Source organism: Mugil cephalus, chromosome 11 (genome assembly GCF_022458985.1).
Source record: "Mugil cephalus isolate CIBA_MC_2020 chromosome 11, CIBA_Mcephalus_1.1, whole genome shotgun sequence".
NCBI classification, from domain to species: domain Eukaryota; kingdom Metazoa; phylum Chordata; class Actinopteri; order Mugiliformes; family Mugilidae; genus Mugil; species Mugil cephalus.
The window spans coordinates 981,103-999,631 of NC_061780.1; the positions used below are offsets into that span (position 1 = coordinate 981,103).

General features: G+C 38.3%; 1 protein-coding gene across 1 annotated transcript; it reads right to left on the bottom strand.

Annotated features, from left to right (window-relative positions):
• Positions 1-5,037: 5,037 nt before the first annotated feature.
• ankmy2a (ankyrin repeat and MYND domain containing 2a) lies at positions 5,038-16,756 on the bottom strand. Its single transcript, XM_047599838.1, has 10 exons — positions 16,551-16,756; positions 16,067-16,131; positions 12,504-12,642; positions 12,300-12,398; positions 10,673-10,833; positions 9,868-10,082; positions 8,154-8,289; positions 7,789-7,917; positions 7,351-7,480; positions 5,038-5,898 (listed from the first exon to the last, which is right to left on the bottom strand). Exons 1-10 carry the CDS (start codon positions 16,615-16,617, stop codon positions 5,765-5,767), a joined length of 1,275 nt encoding a protein of 424 aa, XP_047455794.1. The 5' UTR covers positions 16,618-16,756; the 3' UTR covers positions 5,038-5,764.
• Between the last annotated feature and the right edge of the window lie 1,773 nt (positions 16,757-18,529).

Genomic DNA, 18,529 nt, shown 5'->3' on the forward strand with positions numbered 1-18,529 from the left:
CCTGTCATTGAACTGCAGGATGGAGTGCTTCAGGACCTCATCCCCACAGCCAGAATGCACAACTCTAACTGTTAGCGGTCTAATGGTTAATGGCTTGGCTGATTGCACTAACTGTTGCGCATCTGCACACAAGACACAAACTAATTTCTCACACTGAGACACTTTGGATCCACACTCAGTGTGTTCACATGCATGTGAAAAAAAAAACTAATTATTCCCTTATTTGGACTGTAACTGGAACTTAAGTGCATGTAGTCGATACAAGAACCATCTAAGGGATAGTGCGCATCACCAGAAGTAGCGCGCGCATTACGTAGGAGATTAAAAAAGCTGAACTATTATCCTTCTGGTTGTTGTTTAAATGCCGGTCTGTCGCATGTACGACTCTTGTTTATTATATGACGTAACCGGTATATGGTCAACCGGAAAACGTACCGTATTAACATGGTATTATCCCACTGAAAAGACACATATCACCACCTAGTGTGGAGGAGGAGGACATGTTCCCGTCAGTTATTCAATTTTCTCTGTTGCATGTAAACTGGGACAAGGACTGTAGTCAAAAAGTCGAATTTTGAGCATAGCTTGATTAAGCTCTGCATGTAAAGGCACTGACTGAGACACTTTGGATCCACACCGAGACACTTTAAAATGTCTGTATATCTCATGTCTGTATGTAAATGCTTGTATGTCTCATGTAAATTGGACTGTAGATTGGACGCTATATATTTTTTGTGATTCTTTCCTACCTCGTTCTTATTCTGTTTTTGAGATTATTTTATTTAATAATCAGAACCAGATAAATAGATAATTAGAACCAGATAAAGTCTGAAAAAGAATGTGATCAACAGCAAGAGAATGACCAGAAAGAAGGGTGATGACAAAAAAAAATGAAATGCATTCTTCCCTATCCTGCTGGTGACTTCAGTGCTCAGACCAAAGGTGTTTTGAATGTATCCCCAAACTCCCCAAAAATCAACGAATTACCTTTAATTACCTTTAATTTAATTATCAGTAAAGGTTCAGTCCAGATATCATCTCATTCACAACTATTTAGCCTACTGGTTTGTATTTTCTCACTGGAAAGAAAACCAAAGTTACAGCAAGTTTTCTTTTATTCTGCTTTGACTGACATTTTCACAAACATATCCTGCAGGTGTATCACTTTAACCTTCTGGATAAGAGAGGAGATCAGTCAATTTGCAGGAAATTGATGTACCATAGTCTCTGATTCCATTTACGTTGAATTTTTATGAAATCAAGTATGGTAGTGTAATCAGTGTTCCCTGATTCGGCATAATACGGAATATCCTGTGTGATGCAACCTGTTTTCTAAATGATTTTGAAATCATAACCTACTTTAAATACACATAAGTGATATCAATCTTCAAATCAAATCTTGTGAAGAAAGATAATAGGAAATAAAAAGGTTTCAGTTCTGCTATAATATTCCCATGAAAAGAACATCAGTGTAAACTCTAATGAGATAATAGATGTTCTCTCATGTTTTTCTTTTGAAATCAGACATCTGGTTGAAAAATAAAAAGCCTGGACCTTAACTGCACACAAGTCAGAGAAATCAGAGGATGAATGTACGGTACAAACAATTACAAGCAATTTTGCTTGTAAATTCTGGTGAAACATTGCCCTCTGCTGCATATCAACCTCACCTGCAGATTAATCACTAGGATTAAAAAAAAAAAAAAGTATCATTAAAAATAGAATATTCAAACACAGAAAATGCCTGAAATTCCCAGGAAATACACGTGCCATTTTTAAACTAAGCTCACGTGTGATATTACAATAGACAATATTTATAATGATTTTTTCCATCCAGAGGAGTAGAAGGATATACTTTTGTTTTCATTCCTTTTTGTGTGTGTTTATTATGCATAATTCTATTATTTACACTCATATGTCGAACTGATAGATTATTTATTGTGTACTGGGTGTATTTTCTTCATATTTTTTCATTTAGGGGTTAAGATTATACCACAACACAATCTTGATGTATGACAGACAATGGAGAGTGCTTAAACTCTCTCTCTCACTTACATGTGAAAACCCAAAACTCAGGTGTGCTATAAAAGGCGGCAGGTGAGTTCACCTGCCTTTAACAAAAATGGAAGAAGAAGAAGAAGAAGAAGAGTGAGAATGAGAGGGGGAGCTCAAAGAGGAGCAGAAGGAGGCCCAGGAAGAGGAGAATGAGAAGGTAGAGGAAGAGGCCTAGGTAGAGGAAGACTTGAAGAGATGATAGAACCTGAGCAAAGAAGACAAAGACCAAATTTGACTCAAGAAATCCGTGCATCACTTATTGACCATGTCATCAACCATAGACTGACACTGATGGAATCTGGGCAAAGAGTTCAACCAAATCTCAGCAGAAATACTGTTGCGTCAGTTATTCGGACATTTCATCGAGGAAACTGGTAAGCTAACCACACAGTACACTGAAACTGAAGCTTGCTCTACTTATCAATATTGTTTACTGTGACATTTGACAGTAGGCTGCATGTGTATTTTTTTTATATATATATATATTTTAATTATTATTATTATTTTTTTTACATAGGATTGAGGGTCGAGGACACCAAGGTGGAAGGGGCCCTATGTTCACTCGTGTACAAGAGGCTGCCATTGTGAACATGGTTTTGATAAATAATTGTATCAGGCTGCAAGAAATCTAGGCCAATATGTCAATGATGACCATATTTTCAATAACATCCAATGAGTCTCTCTGTCAACACTGGGTCGAATCCTCAAGAAAAATCAAAACTACATGAAGCAACTGTATCGGGTACTGTTTGACAGAAATTCAGAGAGAGTGAAACATCTGCGCAATGAGTCTGTGGAGGTACGTATTCATCTTACTCTGGTGTGGTATTGCACTGCTTAATGTTTTGGCATAAATACTGTGCAAAAGATACTGACATCACCCTTTGCGCTGCTGTTACACAAAATGGGGTCCTCCACCACTATGCAAATCTTGGACCCTATAATGCAAATCTAATACTTGCCTTTCTTGACAGATTGCATGAGATTGTCACAGCATTAAACCAAGTGGACCAGATGTGGTACATTGTCTCATTCCACCGGGCGGCTGTGGTCCAGAATTGGTTCTGTGAGCACCCTGAATTTGAAGTCGTATACCTTCCCCCATACTCCCCCTTCCTGAATCCAATAGAGGGTTTTTTTTTTCTTCTCTCCCCAGCATGACCTGCGGCCCTATGACCGTTTGCCCCCTCATTCAGGCCAGGGAGCAGACCTGTGATCATATCACAGCAGCTTCTGTGCAGGGGTGGATTCATCACACAAGGCGATTCTTCCAAAGGGGCCTTGCCAATGAAGACATATCCTGTGATGTGGATGAAATCTTAGGGCCTGATCCAGCCAGATGGAGAGATGAATAGTTACAGTATTGTTGCTTTTACGGTAGTTTTTTCTTCAGAGTCAAAGTGTATGTACTTCATGCAGTAATTTTTATTTGTTTCATTGTAGGTTGATTACTGTAACTGATTATGGTAGGAAATACTGTAAGTATTGAAAGAAATACTTGAAATATTCACTCTAAACCTAAAATGAAATTATTCTAGTTTTGCTTTATTGTAATTGAGGTCATAATGTTACATAACAATGCTCCAAATCATTAATATACATTATAACTCTTCTTACACTTTTTTTTTGTTTGTTTTTGTTTTACTTTGTAGATTCCCAAGCAACTTCAAACTTTTGTGCATGGGATATAAATGTTCTTTAACACAGAGCAAGCAAAACAGCAAAAATATACACGAACACGTTATTAATTAGTGTTTGCTTCCGTCTAGTGGTCATTCTGTGTAACGACAACTTCACATCTATTAAAGGCGTGTGAGTGTGTCTTCCTCAGAATCAACCTGGGACCTGGTCCTACTTTTAAAACTCTAGAAACCACTAGTGAGTCTGCACTTCCAGTGTTCTGTCATACTTTAAGTATGGGAGATATGACGGATGGTGGATGATAAGGAGAAGCTGCTTAAATTCTAAACTGGTTTTCAAAAGGAGCCAGTGAAGTGAAGATAAAATTAAAGAAATGTAATGTGTCTTGCCAGTTCCCACTCTGATTGCACTCATTTTGGATCAGTTGGAGGCTTTTTAGAAAGCTATTCTCATGTTGTACAGGTGAGGTTATTTACTACTTTAGCCACCTTGACCCGAGCGTCTCCCATACAGGGGGCTGAGGTGAGTTAAATGCGCATGATAGCATGCACCATTCCGAACATGTAATGCACCAAAATGACAGAGAGCCTCTATAAGGCATTGCCACCCAAAAGAAACACAAAATATGTGATCTTTGTGTTTACTTCACTCTGGATTGTCATTGGTGGTTGCTACGGCAAATCTGGACATGGCTTTCGATTCGCTAAACTCTGATTGGTCAATAGGTGTCAATCATTAAAATTGACTAATTGATTGTCGAGATACTCTCCTCTGAGTTTCGCAGAAGGCCTCCTTTTACACACGGTCTGGGCGAATGAGTTAAAACTGTTGTATTTGTTATTAGTGATATATTAGTGAACCTAAATGAGCTTTTCAGACTGGTACCTGAGAAAGGTCTAATGACACATATGGTACCAAAGTGTGAGAAAAAGGCATAATTGGTGGTTCCGCCTGGACATAAATGGGCTAAACATCTCGAAAACTACTTTTGCATGGTTACTCGTCAGATTTTTTCACTCTAATGTGGACTGTCCCTGAAAGAGAGGCAAAGCAATTAAAATGAAACACAAAAAGCATACAAGGGAACTACAGAAACACGTGGAAGGACCACAAACACAAAATAACCAGTCAGACTCAAATGCAAACAAAGAGGCAATGTAACCAAACTCAGATTCAAAATGTGACACATGAGCGCAAAATGTGATGCAAACTGTCAACAGAGACACATCCGCAGGATTCTCATCTAGAGGGAGGAATCAACTACAAATGACACAGCTGTGTTGCTTTCAGAGCCAAATCAGCTCATGACAATAGCACAGAGACAATGAAGTGGGAAATCTATCCGAGACAAATGTGTGAAGTTGGACTTTATTTGATGTAATTAAAATCAAGTTATCAGACATCCTGGAAGTCATCAGCGTTCGGGACAAACAAAGTTTAACTGGACACAATGTTTTGACTTTCAAGTCCTCCCTGACTGCACATTTAATGAAATATTGCAACAATAGTAGGTCTTTTTTATTTAATTATTTATTTTTGTGCTCTTGCACCGAGTTACTACAGTGCTTTATCAACATAATGCTGGGGAAAAATGTTTTCATTTAGTTGTATTTTGGGAAGTCCTGAGCATTAATAATATCACATTTGACTAAAAATAAACACGTTTATGCCATTCATATTTTAAAATATACATTTTTGGTCAAGTTGTGCAGCCACACCATCCACTGACATGTTATCATGAGGCTATCATTAAAAAATGAAACAAAAAAATTTTGCAAACACACCAACAGCTACACAGTCTGTTCTTTGCTGCACAGTTTGCTACAGTTTAAGGCAGAATTATGTTCCGACATGGAGGCAAACCTTTAACTCTTCATATATTCCTCTCTTCTACCTCGAACAACCTAGTTCACATTCACAATGACAGCTGAAAAATAAAGTTATAAAAATGTATCGTCTCCCTGCTTTTGAGATGGCCTCAGGTTGATAATAAACTGGACCAGTCTTCGTCTGGCTTTCAGTCTGTCTGTGACATATGAATGTACCCTAGAAAAGGTCCAGATGTTCCTCAGTTGTCAGCAGCTGTGACTGAAGTGGAGCCTGATGTTTCTGCTGCAGAGCCTGAGGCAGCGACCTCACTGTTGGTGTCCACTGAGAGCTCTTGCATGGAGTCTGTGGCTTCCTCCACTGCTTTACTCTGTTCTGAAAACGCAACAAGCCATTTAAGGTTACAGTCAGCCAACACCATGTTCACATTAGTTTAATAAAGTCTAATTTGCTGCTCGTCATTTTTTCACTTTGCTTATTGAACTGTATTGAACATGCGCTAGGTTACAACGCGTCACCCATTTTGTCTCATTCAAGGAAAAAAACAAAAACACAACTATTATAAATGATCACCTGACAAGAGAAAGGCACTGCTCATGAAGTCAGTTCATCAGTGATGACAGTCTGTTTTTTGTTATTTACTAAATAATTAATAAATCTAAAAACGTGGTGTTAAAATCATATTTCCTCAATCACTGGAGTAAAGTTCACCTTTATTACCCTAGATTACTGTCAGTATGGAGTAGGAGTTCTAAAGTGAGTTTTGTGCAGGTCAAACTATTGTCAGAGTCGAGGTCGGTGGACAATAAAGTGTGTCCCAAAGTCATGATGCAAAACAAAAAAATTTGCTCTGTTCATGGTCCTGAAATATTGCAGACAACTGCTGTTAAAATATTCTGCTGCGCCCAGGAGGATGTTGCTGTTTCTTTGCATACAGAGTACAAAACTGAGATGATATATGATTCGCTAAAGACGTATATTAATGTCAGGTGTGAGCACAGGCACTAAAAGTTAGCTACTTGCGATCAGATTGCCCAGGTTCTGGTTCTGAATAAAAAATGGCAACAGTATCTAATATAAGGACTTCATGATCAATGGACATTCAGGCATGAAAGAGTAATGAGAGACCTCTATACGGCGGAGAGACGACACATTGTGAGTTTTTTTTGTTTCACAACCAGTCATATTTGTTTCTTTAGCTTGGCAGTAATTTTTAATCTTTTTCATTCATTTTAGACATTATGGAAAAATTCATATTTCTGAAAAGAAACCAGATGAGCCTTTAGTATATTTTTCCATATGCGTTAGTGAATAACTTTCAAATATTATTAATATTTCTCAAAAGTTTGTACATAACTTAACCCGATTAATGGCTTAAATATAGCCCTTTCACATCCAGCTTGTGATAAAATAATAAAATTAAAATAATAAATGTAACTCTGATTTTAGTCTCTCATTGCTGACACATCATCAGCTTCTTCCCATCCTTGCAGACTCCTTTCTCTCACTGATTACTGGAAAATTACAATAATAATCCTAAATCTTAAGAATCAAATTCTGTTCAGTATTAATGTGGAGCAGCCTTGACGCATCTGTGAGCAGCTGGGGAAGTTTAAAAGCTGCTCTACAAAGACCTCATATTACTAATTGATAGGGGCCAAAACTCAGCATTGAGAGGATTTCTCCTACAAGTGGTCGAGGGTGTGAATTTAGTAATTCATAAGCAAAACATCTGAAATGTACTGTAGTACATCTAACCATTTTAATGTCATTTCATGAAAGAAAACTTAAACTTGTGTTTCTTATTTTGGTTCTTTGATAAATTACCTTTGCTCCGCTGCATCCTCAGTTTGGCTGTTTCTGCTTCTTGCTTCTCCCTCTGCTCTTGGAGCTTCTTACAAACTTTCTTATGGGTGAACCAGTGCATCTTTTGGCAAGCTTGGCCACAGTAAATCACCTGGTGAAAAAACAAACAAACCCTTATTTGAGTGATTTAACATAACCCCCCCCCCCCCCCCCCCCCCCCCCCCCCCCCACAAAAAAAAAAACAGAGTATTAGGCTTAGCTGCATTTCACTAATAAAATGATCTAAATGAAACCGATCTTTTTTTTGTGTCTGAGTCAGACATGTTCACATCAATGCTGTAGATCAGTGCTGCAACTTTTTTCCAACTGATCAGGGCTTAACCAGTGAATCGATACAAAATTGGATTGCAAAGCAGAATTGACAAAATCGAATCAAATCTTTTGAGTTTTGAGCTTTACCATTTTACAGATTGAGCATCTCTTTTCGGCTCCTTTCTCTCCACACGAGGTGCAGAATTCTGCGTCCATGAATCCCACCTGCCCTGTGATGGCCTGAGTCAGCACTGACAGAGCTGTGGGGTCATTGCCCTGCAATGATGTTAGAAGGACAAACTGGTCATCAGTCAGTGCAAAACGAAAAAAAACAAACAAGTTTTACATCTGGATCAGACTCATTCAAATTTTGTGCAAAATGCTGCAATGAAAACTAAGGGTTATACGCTTACAATGAGGAATAGTTACTCAAGTCATTTTTCAAAAAGATAGAGTAAGAGAGGAAATATAGGTTTTTAAAACTATTTTAAAGTTTTGATATTTGAACTTACAATCTCCACAGGAGCAATGCTCCGCACCAGCTGCTGCAATAAAGTTGCATCACAATAAGGGAACTTGCGGATGCACTCTCTGATAAACTTCTCCAGATACACAGGGAAACCATCACTGTCCCGACCCTTCAGCAAACTGGAGAACAAGGGAATGGAGATCATGACTTCTGAACGAAATTTCAAAATTTCAATCTTGACATTTAAAGTGAAAGTTAAAAGTTAAAACAGACAAAGACAATGACTAAAGCCCCTTTCACTTTATCAGTTTGGCTCAATGCAGCCTCAGTGTGAACAGGAATGTTGTATCGACCCGGGTTTTTCGCTGAGACGCTGATGTATCTGCCTGTCACATTCTGACTCTACAGCCTGACAGACTGTATCATTGTAGAAGCTTCAGCTCAAAAACAAGTGTTGGTCTACTCCCATAAAGATCGATCTCTGAAGGGCTCTGAAGGAGATATTTGTTCGTTTTTTTCAATCAAACAAATCAAATGTGTTGTTACACAATCGTTAATGGAAGTGCACTGGTGAACGGCGACTGTGTTTACAGCTTGTATAGCGACCTCCCACACTTTTTTTAACAATCATGGCAACGCTCTGCATTTGAGGAAAAGAAGAGATTTGACAGCAGATATGGGGATCTGTGCAGGACACAGTGATTTATTCTAATATTAGCAGTCTTTTGAAAGAGCGGGGGTTTGAGCATTCTTCAGGTTATCAACGAACTGCAATGTACGCGATGACGTATGAGGGAGGAAAAAACAGGCACACAGCTCTCACAGCAGGAGGTCCGACCCGGGACTTCTGGTGATGTGAAAGTGCACCAAAGGTGAGTCGACCTGGGTCTGATGTGAATGATTGCACCCCACTGTGGCATAAATAAAGGATTATCATATCATATCTTAAAGAGTTTTTGAATTTTTAAAATTTTCTTATAGGATAGGTTTTGCCTAGGAACTTCTAGTAATTTGTAATAATTGCAGAGTCATCTGTTATCTTAATCTTGTGCTAATCGGCTAATGTGTAAAAACTAAAGGAAAAATAGTAAAGTAAAGTTAGCTTTACCTGAGGACGTCCTGTGATTCAAATATTCCACCCTACGTCTGCTTTCCATGTGGCGTATTCACATTGGACAAACAAACTCTGTGTTTTACTCAAATTCAGCTACTTTCCGTCTCACTCCATTGCGTGTCCAGAGACAGTCTTAATTACTTTTTCAAATTATAATGAATGATAAAAATATATTTTTGAAGAAATTGCCAACGACCTGGCGGTATTTAAATCAGCTCCACTTTTGCCAATGGATATGTTATTGGTTGATTTAATGAATCAATCTGTCTAAACGGGTGAATAGTTCAGCGACTCTGCACTGATATCTGTCCAAATTATAGCACAGGCTTCAGAATTATGGTAGTTAATTTGCAGTGTAATTTTTACTTTCACAGATATGGATGATCTGCATGGGATTAAGATCACAGATGACCTTAGTAATTATTACAAATAACCGGGGATCCCCTAACTAATCCTGTGGGAGTAGGGCTGTAGTGCTGATAAGCTTTAGAATCATTCAATAAAAGAAGTGTATTTTAACTTATCTGTTAGTTTAAAGCAAGAGAAAAAAATAATCACGGAAAAGTTAAGGTAAACTGCTCCTCATCTACTCTTGTGTGACATCAATCAGCTAAAACAAAATATTCTTGCCACATGACCTCACCTCTTTATGAGGCCGTCCAGCTGGTCTTCACGGTCCTTGAGGAAAGAGGCGCATTTTCCTAACACGCAGCTGATGTAGTGCATCTTCATGGCCAGCACCTCATTCATGTCTTGCTGCTTTATGCACTTCTCACAGATGAGTTCCATCACTCGGCGGCATTTATCCAGAGCTTCCACCTCCGCCAGTAAGGGGTTCTCCTTCACCAGCATCACCATCTAAGAGGAGAACAAGGTAAACTTGTCAAGGCGTTATACTATTTTTCACATTGTTTTTCCTTATAGCAGTCACCAGTTTTGTTTTTCGTTTATATGGACAGCAAAATTATTTTCCAGTGCATATTTCAAGTGTTATAAACTGGTATGAATATATGAAGGCTTCCTAGGCAAAAACAAAAACATTTATTACAATGTAAAATGTTTGCAGATAAATAGCCCACCTTAATATTTCTGGTTTCAAAAGGATTATTTAAAAAATTAATAATCACAATAACATTTTCATTACAGTGTTGGATTTACAGGTGTCAGGGTGATCATGTTGAATTCTGAGGTAGTAAAATATTAAGTCAAAAACTATGTATAAAAGTCCAGACTGTCTCCTTTATTCACTCATTGTGAATGCAGTTTTACTTACTGCATTAAGGAATATAATAAGCCAAGGGAAATGGCTGCTGGTGTGTTTGGTATGATGCATATGATAAATTTTACTGTTAGAGGTGTCAGGGTGCAAAGAGGATGTACAAAGGTCCTTGAAGAACACATATTTGCTCCGTGTAACCCACATTCCCACATTCTACCTACCTACCTACCTTTACAGGGTTCAGGTTGGTGCTCATGATGACTTTGTGGAGGGGCCCGGCCAGTTTGGGTGGCAGCTTCGGCTCTTTCTCCAAACCCTGAGGTTTCGTGTAATAATCCAGGCACGCACGGGAGAAGAAGTTGTTGATCACTGTGACACAGTCATGCTGCCCTGAAGATGAAATAGGGGAAGTGGGTTATTTTTGAGTACAGCATGATGGCACTGGGAGTGGTGTGTGTTTATGGCACAATGTTTATTGTCACCATCTAGTCTAGTGGTCCAAAAGCCATAAAATCACATGTCATTGTATCACATTAGACTTAGACAGACTTTAATCATCCACGAGGGAAATTACTTGGTCACAGTAGCTTCATTGCACATAAAAGTAAAACTCTTAAAAACCACAAGAAAAATAAAATAAAATAAAATAACAAAAACTAAATATCATCTAGTAAATTAAAATATACAGTGTAATAAAAAAAATACAGAATTAGAATTATGAACAAATGTACATGAGTATCACGCCACATGGCGTCTCCTTGTCCGCTGCGGGAGGGACATAAACGCCAACAGAGGATGTCCACCTGTAGAATCCCGAAGCCAAGCACAGACGTACTGTGGTCCATATGAACCCATTATTTGTGAAAATCAGTTTAAACTCTCCTAGGAAACAGTGCGTTTTGTTTTTAGTACATACACCAAAAAAATTCCAATAAATGGCTGTTAACATTAATGTAGTGTTGTGAGGGTCGCTCGTAGCTTGGATCCAGAAGCTCCAACAGACAGAAATGTGCTGGTCATCCAACACCATCAACTCATAACTCTCACTGGAATATTTTTTGAATTGACGCTGAAACTTTTGTCTTCTTTTAAACACAATGTTCAGTATAACGCAGATGGCTCTGAGAGGACAGGTGTGGAGCCCAGTGGGTCATTGCAACAAACCAGCAGCGGTTCAATTTGTGGAAATACTTCACTTAAGATGACGCCCATTATACCAACATGCACAATACATAAGTCAGTCCTGAAATACAACAAATGTACTACTGCAAAAAGGAGGCAGCACAGGAGTTGAATTTCATAGTTTAAAGTTATTAGATCTATAGCTGTTATACACAGAAAATGATTCCGAGATATACCATTTTTTAAAAAATTTTTTTTAATCCTGGCTACATTATTATTGTTACATTATTTTACAACATGCTGTACCATTAAAAACTACTGACTGTGTCAATTTATATAGGCTAAACATATCTGCAGCACACAGTATTCACACAGTATTAATAAGCTCATGTGTTTATGTTAAGTTATGTTGTGTTCTGCTCATTGACATTGTTGCTTCTGCCAGAGACAGAAGTTATGGTAGAGCTGAGAGCTGAGCTGCATAGAAGTGTTAGAGTGACAAAGTTTATGGTGTTCAAGCTTCAAAGTACATTCTGAGTACATTCATTGTTATTACCAACATGTGTAAACTGTAATTCTTCACCATCAAACAAAGAGAACTAAAGGCATATATTTAATAATTGTAATACATGTTAGTTTTTCTGACTGATAAAGGGCATACGCGGTTTTAGGATTTATAAGTCGCAAAAACCTTGAACTCTGTGAGAGTGAGGACAAGTTCGATCCAAACATACCTACAAAAGCTGCCATCTGTGCGGCGGTCCTTCCTACAGAGTTGACCACATCCGTTTCCGCCCCTGCATCCAACATCATCCATGTAATGTCAGTCTTTCCTGTGAAAAAAAAAAAGATAGAGAAGAGTCACCAAATGCTCCAGAACAAGGGAAATTTTGAATCATGTATCTGTTTTTATCAACACAACGTGTTAAAAGTTACACCTGACAGGCCAGCAAACATCAGTGCTGTGTATCCATGCTCATGCTCATTGCAGTTGACATCTGCTCCATGCTGCAGTAGCAGTTTGCACATGTCTGCTTTTCCTTTGTAAGCGGCGTGCATGAGAGGAGTCATCCCATACTGTGAACAAAAGCCCAAGTAGAAACATAAATATTCATGTTTTTATTGCAACCACAAACATTTGAAACACCATACGAGCTAGAGCTAGGACTGGATGATTAATTGAATTTTGATCGTGATTTTGATTTTGGCTCCGCACGATCATAAAAACACTGTAATCGAAGAAAAACGACTAATGTGCCGCATGGCACGTTTCCAAGTCCCTGCGCTGTAAAAGCACTGTGAATGCACCTCTGTCACGTGCAGCTGCAGCCAGTGTGTGACGTGTGTGGATCAATTGTGGAACGAGTGATTGACAACAAGGCAGAAAGCCAGGCTGAGCCTTTAGGTGAAAAGAAAGGTGGATTCAAAATGTCGGACGTGGAGCAGAAGGAGATTGTTTGCAAAGTTTGTTGTGCCGTTGTGTCTGCACCCCAAAGCAACACGACAAATTTATTTAACCATTTAAAGTTCTGCCATAAACTGGTCTATGACAAAGTATTTAAGGAGCAAAAGATCCAAAAAAAAGCGCGTCAACTTCAACCAACGCAGTCCTCCATTGAGGACACTCTGTGGCTGTGACATTTACGCTATGAAAAGTTATATTTAAAGCTGAGTTTTGGTGGTTCAATAACTACTTTTTTGTTTTTTAAAACCATTGTGATTTCAAAATCAATCAAAATAATCGTGATTATTATTTTTTCCATAATCGTCCAGTCCTAACACAAGCTGAGTAGTGTTACTTAGACTTTAATCATCCACAAGAGAAATTGCTGTGATTTACTTGCATTAACAAATATCGTCATATTATTTTCACCCTTACCCTCTCCAAATAAATTATCACATGATTAAAGCCATTATACAGAATAAACAAAACATGAAGGTGAAGTGAATGGACAACTGACATTTGTGTGTGGAAATATGGCAGAAAAAACATCACAAGACAAGCTGTATTAGGACATAGTTACAACCACATTATTTCCTTAGTGTGAGCCTTACTCTGCTTGTATTTTTACAATTTACAATTCATACTAGTAAAAACACATGCATTCTACTGGAACAGTAGTGGACTAAGCATTTATCTTCATGAAGGTATTCGACATTTGTAACTGAGACAGATTTTTATTCAACTGTGTTTTCACTGTGGAGGCTGTGGTTTGTTGTACTATTAACTTGTATTGTATTTTGACATATCTGTGAATGCCACTGCCAAAATAACGGAAACACTTTGGTGTTTAATCAATCCAGTTTAGCAGCAGCACAAACTACACTAACAGTCAAAAGTTTGGACATACCTTCTCATTTAATGGTTTTTCTTTACTTCCATGACTATTTATATTGTAGATTCTCATTGAATGGATCAAAACTATGCGGGAACACATGTGGAATTACGTAGTGTTGAAAAAATGTTAAATAACTCTAAATATGTATATATATTTTAGACCCTTGGCCTTCTCTCAATGAGCTTCATGATATAGTCACCTGAAATGGTTTTCACTTCACAGCTGACCCTTGTCAGGGTTCATCTGTGGAATGTCTCATCTTCTTAATGGGGTTGGGACCATCAGTTAGGTTGTGCAGAAGTCAGGTTCATACACAGCTGACAGCCCTATCTGACAACTGTTGGAAATCATTTTATGGCAAGAACCAATCAGCTAACCAAAGAGAAATGATAGTCCATCACTACTTTAAGGACTGAAGGTCAAGACGAAACTGGCTCACAAGAGGACCGCCCCAGGAAAGGAAGACCAAGAGTCACCTCTGCTGCTGAGGATAAGTTCATCCAAGTCACCAGCTTCAGAAATCATGAGTTAACAGAACCTCAGATTAGAGCCCAGGTAAATGCCACACAGAGTTCCAGTAGCAGACACATCTTTACACCAAATGTTCAGAGGAGACCAGACGAATCAGGTCTTTACGGTCAAATAGCTGCTAAGAAACCACTACTAAGGGAAAAACAACAAGCAGAAGACATCTGTTTGGGCCAAGAAACACAAGGAATGGATATTAGACCAGTGAAAATCTGTACTTTAGTCTGGCAAGTCAAAAACTGCGATCTTTGGTTCCACCCGCTGTGTCTTTGTGTGACTCAGAAAAGATGAACGGATGGTCTCTACATGCATGGTTCCAACCATGAAGCATGGAGGAGGAAGTGTGATGGAGTGCTGTGCCTGATGACCTGGTCTCCACAGTCACCTGACCTAAACCGATTGGGATGTGATGATGGTAGAATGTTGGAAAACCATTTCAGGTGACTACCTCATGAAGCTCATGGAGAGAATGCCAAGGCTGTGCAAAGCGCTAATCAAAGCAAAGGGTGACTATTTTGAAGAATCTAAAATATAAAACACGTTCTGAGTTATTTTACATTTATTTGTTTACTAAATAATTCCATACGTGTTCACTCATACTGATGCCTTCGGTGAGAATCTACAATGTAAATAGTCATGAAAATAATGAAAAACCATTGATTGAGAAGCTGTGTCCAAACTTTTGAATGGTATTGTACATCCTTCAAAATGATCACCCAGTTGAATTACCAACTTTCTAACTCAACAGACATGAAGCATTAGAACAGACACAAAGTTAGCGAAGTACTGTTATATTTGAAGACATTTGATTTATCTAGTGTACCAAATGAACTGGCATGTGAGTGCATGTGCCCAAAAGAGTAACAGAAAAAAAAACCTACTGTTTGCAATCTTGCTATGCAGGCACTCATATAACAAAGCAACACACTACACCGATTGCTGCTATGGTCTTCTTAAAATGCAGTGTGTGGCTTTGAGAAGGCCATTCCAAAATACAGCAGCAGCATTTTCAGTGTTGTAGGTTAACTCATGTTTTCCTTGTTATTTTACATTTTGCATTCTTCAACATTTCAGTTTTGCACCAACAAAATGTTTTCAGGTTTATGCTTTGTTAAATTAAAACACTTTAACAACCACCCATTGGAGCTGTATTAATTAAAGTTCAGCTACAAACACCTGATTTTGACAGGTGTACACAAAAGAGTGACAAAAAGAAGAAACAACATGCTCCTCCAAAGCCCTTTAGTGTGGTGAGTCATGACTCTTGTCCCACGCATATGTCACTGAACACAGGAACAGCTTTGTTACAAGAGGTTGTCATGTCTTCACTTTTACGAAAATAAAATGCAGTCATGATGAGATGCATCCACACATACTTTGTAAAGTGAGCCCTAGTTTTTATTATTCTCCTAAACTTTAGAAAACCATCAGGCATGAATCTAAACCTGTTGCCTTAAAATGCATGACACTAAACCTTTGAAGATCACTGAAGAGTCTTCAAACAGGTTGATTTTTGTTCTTGTAACATAAGCAACATTAAAAAGCATCTTTGTGTGTGAATGGCACGAGTTGCAGGCTATCTGTAGAGGAGTCTGCCTGTATTGAGAGTACTCCTGTCAGAAATGATCTGTTACCTCATCCAAACAGTTGACTCGGACATCTCTACAACCCAGCAGCCTTGAGGCCTCCTGAACATTTCCTAAAAGCAAAACAGATTTTCTTTTTTTAAAAAAAAGTAACGTTATATATTATGTTACCATAAATGGAGTTAACTGGCCATTTGACAATGAATAATTTTTCAATAAGGTCGTGTATTATTATGTAAATGTTGTGCATTACGCACAGAAAACTCCACTGACATTAAGCAAAAATCATGTTGATGCAGTGAGGTGGTAATAACAGAAAGCTAACACAAGTATATATTAGCTTCTAGCTAACGTTGGCTAGTACCCAAACCTTACCTAATCCAAGTCCTTTGAATTTATTTATTCATTTTACATAAAATGAAAAGAAAGCAGAATCTTTTAAGTTGACATAATTCTATATAATTTTTATCTCGATTTATCCTGCAAGATATGAACCCATATGCAGGGATTAGCGTTAGCCGAAGAGGCTTACCTGCAGTGATAACCTCAAACAACTCCTTTTCGCTTGAAGACAAGTCTCCTTTCTTCGGAGCAGACATGTTGGGGATTAATAGTTGTAGACGAAACTATAAGAACACAAACAGCACGCCTAGTTATTGACCAAAACCGTACTTTCCGTGGTGCTGACAGCCTCTTGCTGCTTGGATATGAAGGCTTGCTCAAGACGAGCTGTCATTTGGAATGCACCATTGTGAATTACTAACAGGGGGACTATGGTACACTACCGATATGCATTTAAATGCTAACTCGAACAACCCGAATAGACTAGATCGAGTAACCTAATTAAAATTTAGAAATGATACACAGGTATATTTATATTGGTGAAATAAATTATTTATTACCAGAATATGGTTATTAGACTAGACCCATTACCCCCATTCCTTCATGAAAATAATTAGTTCCACGGAAGTCCAGAAGGTTCATTCAGAACTAAAGGAGGGTGGGGAACATGTGAGAGTCACCCATTCAAACTTCAGCTGCACCTAAACAATTTAACACCTAACCCCCAATTTGCTTATAGGGAGCTATAAATTTAATTACTCATTGCACTGACCATACAGCGGCACAGTGGCTCGGTGGTTAGCGCTGATGACTCTATTCCAGGTTCGAGTCCAGCTCGGGCCTTTCTGGGTTCGCGTGTGTTCTCTACGGGTACTCCGGCTTCCTCTCACCTCCAAAGACATGCTCGTAACGCTAACTGGTGACTCTAAATTGTGTGTGAATGGTTGTCTGTCTATGTGTTAGCCCTGCGATGGGCTGGCGACTTGTCCAGGGTGTACCCCGCCTCTTGCCCGATGCCAGCTGGGATAGGCTCCAGCAACCCCCGCGACCCCAGTGCAGGATTAAGCGGTACGGAAAATGAAATGACCATACAGCATGGAGCCTTTTATAAGTAGTAGAAGGGTACTGAGTTATGTAACCCAAATTACATACTTATTCTTTACATTCCAATGACTATTTTATTTATTTTTTTATTTTTTTGGATTTTGAAAAACAATTACAGAGGCTGGATGTGTGGAAAATTATAATTTTATTGATTTACAATTATATCTACTACAATAGATTTGAGAAAGGTAATGACAAAAACAGGACTGTAGGGTCTTTTGTATTAATGCACTGAATTTGAACTGATTATTATCATATAGTGAGTCAGTATTCCATTTGCTAACAGTCAGTTCTTTTCTAACATGAACACAACACACAACTTCAGGTGAAGTGGTTTTAAGCACCCACAAGATGTCCACCCCCATGGATCATTAAAGTCTAAGTTTAATAAAGAAAAGACTTACTGGAGATTTGACCATCCTCTTCTGGCCAAGGATTCTTGCACTCCCAAGTTGCTCCCTCTCATCTCTGTTCTGATACTGTCATTCGATTTTCCCTTTTATAGGTAACACACTAGTGCTGGGAACAATTCTGTTTGGAATGCAAACTTCTCCAGATTGCTTGAAAGATAACCCACTGTCAGTAGTAATATGGATGTCTTGTATTCATGGCCTAAATATTTATTTAAATTTGTATCTTCATAGGTGTACTGACTATTTGATTGCTTTTGCAAAGGTTCTTCAGATGGTAAAAACATGATGACGATATGGAAATCAGAAATCTCTTATTTACTAAAGTGCTGAGCAAGTAGTAGTGGGGTGTATTTTCAGGTTTAAGTCTGTGTGTGGCCCACCACCTTTAACGTGACAGGATCTGCTGGGAAGAATGGGATATTTATGGATTTTTTTTCCTTCTCTGTATACTATTATTAAACTTATAAACTGTAAGGCTTTACAGACTAAGTAATTTGAAATATGTCAACTTTTTTACATTGAATTTACAATAGTATTGAATGTGCAAAAAATAAATATTTGATTAACATGAGTCGTGAGACTAATTACACATATTTCTGGAAATAAAAGCTTGAACTGCCCATCCACCTTAAGATGTAAATGTCAGTGTTCC